Source organism: Sapajus apella, unplaced genomic scaffold (genome assembly GCF_009761245.1).
Source record: "Sapajus apella isolate SASKATOON/1434 unplaced genomic scaffold, GSC_monkey_1.0 scaffold2853, whole genome shotgun sequence".
NCBI lineage: Eukaryota > Metazoa > Chordata > Mammalia > Primates > Cebidae > Sapajus > Sapajus apella.
Window position 1 is genome coordinate 1 of NW_022439779.1, and position 8,492 is coordinate 8,492.

General features: G+C 37.8%; 1 protein-coding gene across 1 annotated transcript; it reads left to right on the forward strand.

Moving 5' to 3' along the window:
- Positions 1–5,293: 5,293 nt before the first annotated feature.
- On the forward strand, positions 5,294–8,487 carry LOC116547369 (protocadherin beta-18; the record flags this gene model as incomplete). Its single annotated transcript, XM_032273343.1, has 1 exon — positions 5,294–8,487. A coding segment is annotated over exon 1 (1,614 nt), but the record flags the coding sequence as incomplete, so codon positions are not given.
- Between the last annotated feature and the right edge of the window lie 5 nt (positions 8,488–8,492).

Here is an 8,492-nt window from a genome sequence, read left to right on the forward strand (position 1 = left end):
GGCACCGGGACCCTGTCCCAGAGCTACCAGTACGAGGTGTGTCTGTCGGGAGGTTCCGGGACAAATGAGTTCAAGTTCCTGAAGCCGATTATCCCCAATTTTCAAGTTCATGACACTGGTAAGAATATGGGTGAAATCGAGAACTATCGGAATAGCTTTGGATTTAACATTCAATAAAACCATTTATTTTATATTTCTAATTTTTAGTTATTGTTGACAAGCTAATGGTACTTTTGCATAACCGTTTATGGATTCTAGGTCGTACCGTAGTTGCATGCATAGCTCTTGTTTTTCTCACAGTTGCTCTAAAAATGTTTATTAATGACTAATATGACATGGAAATGTAATCTGTGTTTTCTGGCTTTTTATTTATTTGGTCAAAATGTTATATTAACGGAGTTACTGCTATTTTTGCTCTGATAATGGTATTGTTGTTATGCAAGATAATATTCTCAATTATTTGGATATGCAAACTAAAGTATTAAGCGCTAATGTCATTACATATGTAATTTAAATCTAGACACCATCGCAATATAAAGTAAAAATAAAAAGTGTTGCTGTATCTGGATCGAAAATATAGTGCATTAGTCACACTGTTCTCTCTGAAAATGTTCACCATAAAGGGTAAAAAAGATGCTATCCCTTCATTTTCAGTTCTGGAGAACCTTGTTAGTTTTTCAAAAATTTATTTTATGATGAAACTAAAGTGGTCACACTGGAAATTATTAACTTCTTAAATACTTTTTTTCTGTAATTAGTTTTTTTGATAATGCTGTTGCAGAGTAAGAGTCTTATAATGCTCTTGGCCTTGCTGTTGCTCTTTGGTTTTCTTAGTTTAATTTTATTTATTTAGGTTTTTTGAGACAGGGTCTCATTCCATTGTCCTGGCTGGAATGCAGTGGCATCATCATGGCTCACTGCACCCTTGACTTCCTGGGTTCAGGTGATTCTCCTGCCTCAGCCTCCTGAGTAGCTGGGACCACAGCGCAGGCCACCTACTAATTCTTTTTTTTTTTTTTTTTTTTTTTTTTTGTACAGATAGAATCTTGCCATGCTTCCCAGTCTGGCCTGGAACTCGTTGTCTCAAGAGATCTTCCCACCTCGGCTAGCTTTTTGTTTTCGTTTTTTGAGAGACAAGGTCTCACTTTGTTGCCCAGGCTAGAGTGTAGTGGCAGGATCTTGGCTCACTACAGCCTCAACATCCTGGGCTCAAGACATCCTCCTGCCTCAGCCTATGAAGTAGCTCAGATTACAGGCACCCACCACCATGCCCAGCTAAATTTTTGTTTATTTTGTGTAGAGATAGAGTTTTGCCATGTAGCCCAGGCTAGTCTCAAACCCCTGAACTCAAGTGATCCACCTGCTTTGGCTTCCCAAAGTGCTAGGATTACAGGCATGAGCCACTGCACCCTGCCTAGTTTTCTTAAAACACACCCTCTTTACTAGCTTTAATTTTGTATTGTTTATTGCTAAAACAGAAAATAGTTTAGGGTCTTATCCTGGGTAAAATAACTTTCTATCAGACGAGTACAAAAGAAGAGCTCCATAAGAAATTGAAATGAAGATTCAAACTGTTTAAAAAAATGATTGAGGTTCACTTTCCCATTAATTATTGAGTAAAGATAAAACATCATTAATAGTTTGTGACTTCTCTCGGATGCCTACAAAGAAGGAATGGGTAGGCATTTATGGTTTATAGATGCCTCATCATGTTATAAATTATATCTCAGATCTAAAAGAAAGTTCAATAGAAGATTATAGATAGACATTTTGATAGCTAGGATGTAGTGTGGATATAATGGAATTTCACTTGCCATTGTGAAATAGGTGAAACAAATTCCAATTTCCTTAGAAATTTTTTCCTCTATTTCATGCAATTTTCACTGATTTTACTTTTCATTGTAACAAGTAATTGTTAGTTATGTGGATTTCTCAAAAGTGAAGGATAGCACAGACAAACTAACAGATGACAGTGAGAAGCCGCCTGCAGTATTTTAACCGACAAGATTAATATTTACATTATTCAAATAACTCTTGCAAATCAACAACACCAACAAAGCCAGGAGAGACAATAGGATTTTTTTAAGACAAAGAAAAAGGAATTTAAGAAAAGGGAAAAAAGAAAGTCTGAAAATAACTTGAAATGATGTTTAGTTGGTGAAACATACACTAAAATTAGTGAAGATGAGAGATTTGGGTAATATCAAGTGGAATAATAGGAAATCACATGTGCAGCCTACTTAGAGAGTTTTCTGATGGTATTTAGTAAAACTTAATATATATTTACTCTATAATTCAGCAATTCTATTGTGGGATATAAGCCAGAAAACTGTTATAAAGCTTTACAAAATGATGTATATAAGAATATTCATCTTCAACTACATATCCATTCGTAAAGTAATTGATAAAATGTGTAACATGTTAGTGAAGGATTACTATGCAGTGATTAAAAGAAGTTAGCATGCAATCACATGGATAAATCTCAAATATTTTAAAAGAAAAAAGAGATGGAGATTTATAGTACAGTGATATACATGTGTCTATACACACATATAATACACAATATCTTATATTTATAGAAATATGCAAATATATAAGTATACATTCTGAAGGGAGAGAAGAGAGAATATAGAAAAGAAGATATTTGTGTATATATAGAGGAACAAGGGGTACAGAAAGAAGTGAGAGTGAATACCAATGCCGGTGATAGTTGACTCTTCCAAGAGATTGTTTAAATTCATTATGTCATTATAGAATTGATCTAGTATTGATCATTTGAAGTTGTTTAAAAATACATATTATTTCTATAGCCTCCCAGAAAGATCAGTTACCCAGACACTATGAAAGCTAAGAGTTTGCTTGCAGTTTTGAGTTGTAACAATATCCCTGAGACACTACATTTTTAATAAGGATGATAAAGATTATGTAGCCCAATGATTTCACTAAAAACAATTAGCCATTAAGACATTAATATATTGTCAGATTAGAGTTAATGTTAAAAGGAAACCCAGAGAGATAAGTAAGCCTGAAATCTACTTTTTCCTTGGTAATCCTGGAAAACTTGAACCTCTACCCCGCATGGATCCCTGAGAGCCAAACCTTTGGAGTGAAAGTAAACTGGAAGTGGATGAGCTCTTGTGGGGGAATTTCATCCTTGAACTTGATTTTTAGTCTTTAACTTGATTTTTAGCCTTAAATTTGATTTAAGGTGATCATTGACAGGTAGTGCTCCCAGGAACTGATAGAACTAAATGCAGATCTTTTATGAAATGTGACTTCCTATAGTGAATGTGAATGTGACTTCTTATAGTTTTCAATGTTTGAATGTTTATTCACTCTAAGCCTCAAATCATTCACACAACTAATTTTTTATGTTCTTAACATAAACAAAGATAACTGCATACACAAGGGAGCATGACACTATGAGTGAGAGCCAGCAGAAAAAAAAGGAACATAAAAATAATCTTGCAAGCACTTCAAATATTGTAACTATCCGACACAGTCTATAATATGCTAGGCACTTTAATTGAAATAAAAGTTAAACCTGAAGATGTACAGGGAACAAAATACTATAAAATTTGACAGATTAGAAAATAACAAAATAGAACTCCTAGAAATGAAAAAAATATCATAATCAAAATTTTAAACTGACTAAAAAATTTAGTAGAAAATTGGATACAACTAAACAATTACAGAAGAGAAAGATAGATTAGGATATAATTTATCCAATATGTAGGTTAGAAAGTTGGCAAGATGAAAAATACAGAAGAGAATATTAGAAACAGAGGACAGAGTAAAACTGGTTTAACTTACATTTAACCAGAACCCAAGGAGATGTGAGAAAAATTGTATCAGAAGCAATAGTTAAATAAATAATAATTTGAACTCTTCAGAATTGATGAAAACATCAATAAGCAGATTTAAGAGACCTAAATAAACCTAACAGGATAAATTTTAAAAGATATCCATATCTAGAAACATTATAGTGAAAGCTCAGAAAACCAAAGAAAAAGAAAACTCTTTTTTTTCCCCAAAAGCCAAGGGAAAAGGACATTGAACTCTCAAACACATGCCAGACTGGCAGCTATGCTCCATGTTTCTCAACAGTAGCAATGGCAAATAATGGAAAGTAGTAAATCTTTAATGTGCTGAAGGAAGTTAGTAAATCTTTATACCTAAATGGTCTTTGCATTTAAGAGTCATCAAATGAGAGCACGAAATCAACTTGATATCAGTTTAATTTTAAATTATTCCAGATGACAGGACAAAATAGTGTAAAGACATTTTATCTCTTAAATGTAACATTATAGTTTTCCTCTTTACCCATCCCTTGCGACATCTCTGGATCTAAGAGTTTGGGACCTCTCTCTGTGTCTAGCCTTCTTCATTTCTAATGACGTTCACTTCTCCTCTAGCCTAGTAACTTATGACCATGGCCACTCTCTGGAGATGGTAGTCTCTGAAAATTACATCACATCTGAAATCACAAATACAAATATACTTCTTATAATCTGCAACTTTATCTTTCATGAAGGGCTTTAATGACCATTTATGCCAGTAAATCCCAAATGTGACTCTGTAGCCCAAACGTCTTTCCTTAACTATATTTATGTAATAGAAGCTAATTTATATAACTATGTATATGGATGCTCAAGCTCAACAATTTTAAGTTAAAATTGTTCCCTTCCTCAAAACAATAATATATCTTCTCCAGCTCCATATCTGTTCCTCTTTCTTCTGCTCTTCCTGTGTTTATCAGTTAATAGAACCAACACTCACTCAGTTCCCTAAGCCTGAAGACAATGTGCATTTACCTTCATTCCTTTCTATCCCACTCCTTCTGTTTATCATCCCATCCCCTATTGTTTTATTATTCTAATACAACCCCTTCACCACATTTCTGGTTGAGGCCAATATTTCCTCTTACTTGTAGTATTGTAACCATTTGTAATCAATCTCTCACCTTTAATCTTATTCCTCTCGAATTTATTCTCAACTCTAAAACAGGATAAGCTTTTTTAAAAGTGGAAACATAATCACATCACTTTTCTGTTTTAATTATAATCGCTTTAATAACCCTGCATTTTTTTTTTTTTTTTTTTGAGACAGAGTCTTGCTGTGTCATCAGACTGGAGCGCAGAGGCACAATCTCGAGTCACTGCAACCTCTGCCTCCTGGGTTCAGGCAGATTCCCCTGCCTCAGCCTCCTGAGTACCTGGAGCTACAGGCTCTCGCCACCATGCCCAGCTAATTCTTTGTATTTTAGTAGAGACAGGGTTTCACCATATTGGCCAGGATGGTCTCAATCTCCTGACCTCATGATCCGCCTGCCTCAGCCTCCCAAAGTGCTGGGATTTCAAGTGTGGACCACCAAACCAGGTCTGTAACTCTGCATTTCTACAGAGTTGTAGAAAGTCCAAATGCTTTGGCATAGCTTACAAAATATTTGGTGATCTTTCCAATTTCAACTCTTATCATTTCTCTCCTCTTGCTCTATGTCTTAGCTATATTGATCTTATTTTAGTTCCTCCAAATGCTTCTTTATTTGGATCTGCACAATCATGTTTTTAGTTTGCCTGAACAATTTTACTCCATACCCAATTTTTGTTTAAAGTACTCCTACTAATTTTTAATGTATCCATTTAGAATGTGCTTTCTCCAGAAAAGTTTGTCCTGTATTTCCAAATTCTGGTTAGATGACCATCATCTATGCCCTTGTAGTAGCGTAAACTTTCTTTACCATGACATTCATTGTGCTCTATTTAAAATATGTGGTCATTTTTCTGTCTCCCTCTTGAGGAGGAACTATGTCTGTCTGTTTACCATTCTATCCCTAACGCTTATGACCATTCCTTGCACAAAGTATATTCTCAATAAATATCCGTTAAACCAATTAATTAATACCTAGGTAAACATATTTAGAATTGTGCCCCTGGAAAGCCTGGGTCTGCAAATGATGAAATTCAGTTTCACAACTAAACTGGGGTCCAGTTTGTTCACATTTTTAAAAATGTTGAACTGGACTTGCTTTTAGGTTAAAAACTAGAAATGTTTGACTTTACTCGCTACTTTTGAGTGTTTATTTTCTACTCTTGCCAGCTAAGTGTCCTACTGAGTATCCCTAAATAAATGATACCAGTTCCCCAGCTCAAAATGTCCAACCTCTTCAAAGCAACTATTTGCATATACCAGGTTCATTTTCAAGTACACAAAGACATTCTTCTTCTCTAAGTGTAGTTGTTGAGAGAGCTAAGATCTCTAATTCCCATTTTCAATTTTCCTAAAAATCTCTTGCTTACTAAGCCAATTACATGTAAAAGCATTCTTCACTATCTTCAGTTGTTCAATATATTGTCTTCTCAGAGAGATCATAACTTGTTTGAGGCAGGGTCTACATCTTAGATATGCTTCCTCTATCTACCATAGCTGTAGCAGATTGTGGCTGATGATGGAAAGGTAGTTAGTAGCATCACATATAACCAAAATGCAACTCGGAAAACAGGCATATAGGAGGAGAATATAATTTAAATTTATCAACAAGCGCACAAGAAAAACTAATAATTTGTCTGAAGCTTATTTGACTTTATCTAAAACCTGAAAATCTGCAGAGTCGCATGGTGGCGCTGCAGGATAAGATGGTGAAATTTTTGTAACACGGCAGATGCGCTGGTTTCCCTTACCCTCGGGAAAGCGCTGTAAAACCAGGAGAAAAGAGGCTTTCAAAAGGCAGAGCACCATCAACACCTTCGCGACAGGATTACAAGTTTCTAAATTCCCAAAGGTCCAGGCTGATAGATGAGAGGAGCAACTTTCTGAGCTGCTAGTTGATTGAGTTGAAACATTTTCACCAGAAAGACGTTTAGCTAAGGAGCCATGGAGCCTGCAAAGGGAAGAGCTCAGCGGACAAGGCAAGTGCTGCTTTTCTTTGTTTTCCTGGGAGGGTCTTTGGTATGTTCTAAGACCTGGAGCTATTCCGTAGCAGAGGAAATGGAGGTCGGCACATTTATAGCCAACGTTGTGAAAGACATGGGTGTGGATGTGGAAGACCTGGCTGCACGGGGGGCCAGAGTCATCTTTGACGACTATAAACCTTATTTGCGGTTGGATCTACGGAATGGCGACTTGCTCTTAAATAGGCAGCTGGACCGGGAAGCACTTTGCGATCTCACAGAGCGATGTATATTGCATTTCCAGGTGTTATTTGAAAATCCCTTGCAATTTTCTCGGGCTGAGCTTTTGGTCAAAGACATAAATGATCATACTCCCACGTTCCTAGACAATCATATACTTTTAAAAATCTCTGAAGGTACTGCTCTAGGAACCTTATTCCAAATAGACAGTGCACAGGACTTGGATGTGGGAAAGAATGGTGTTCAAAACTATACAATAAGCCCCAATCCCCATTTCCATCTTAAATTACGAGACAGTGATGAGGGCAGAAAATACCCAGAGTTGGTACTGGACCAATCCCTGGATCGAGAAAAGGAGGCTGAGTTTAGTTTAACGTTAACAGCCGTGGATGGTGGGTCTCCGCCCAGGTCTGGGACTACACTGATTCACGTTGTGGTCCTGGACATCAATGACAATGCACCCGAATTTGAGAAGCCAGTCTATGAAGTTCATGTACCTGAGAGCAGCCCTCTGGACTCTTTGATCATCAAGGTATCTGCTACAGATTTAGATGCAGGAATAAATGGAGAACTGACTTACTCATTTTCCCACGTCTCCAGAGATGTACGGAAAACATTTGAAATCCACCCAATTTCTGGCGAAGTCTATTTAAAAGCGCCTCTAGATTACGAGATTATTCCATCTTATATCATAAACATTCAGGCCATTGACGGTGGGAGCCTTTCTGGAAAAGCAAGCATTTTAGTTCAGGTTGTAGATATGAATGACAACCCGCCAGAAATAGCCATGACATCTCTTACTAGCCCCATACCGGAAAACTCTTCACCTGAGATGGTGGTCGCTGTTTTCAGCATACGAGACCAAGACGCTGGAGACAATGGGAGAATGGTTTGCTCAATTCAGAACAACATCCCCTTTCTCTTGAAGCCTACCTTCAAGAATTTTTACGCTCTGGTAACAGAGCGCCCAGTAGACAGAGAGGTCAGAAGTGAATATAACATCACCATCACCGTGACCGACTTGGGGACACCCAGGCTGAAAACCGAGTACAACATAACTGTGCTGATCTCCGACGTCAACGACAACGCCCCCGCCTTCACACAGACCTCCTACACCCTCTTCGTCCGCGAGAACAACAGCCCCGCCCTGCACATCGGCAGCGTCAGCGCCACAGACAGAGACTCAGGCACCAACGCCCAGGTCACCTACTCGCTGCTGCCGCCCCAGGACCCGCACCTGCCCCTGGCCTCCCTGGTCTCCATCAACGCGGACAACGGACACCTGTTCGCCCTCCGGTCGCTGGACTACGAGGCCCTGCAGGCGTTCGAGTTCCGCGTGGGCGCCACAGACCGCGGCTCCCC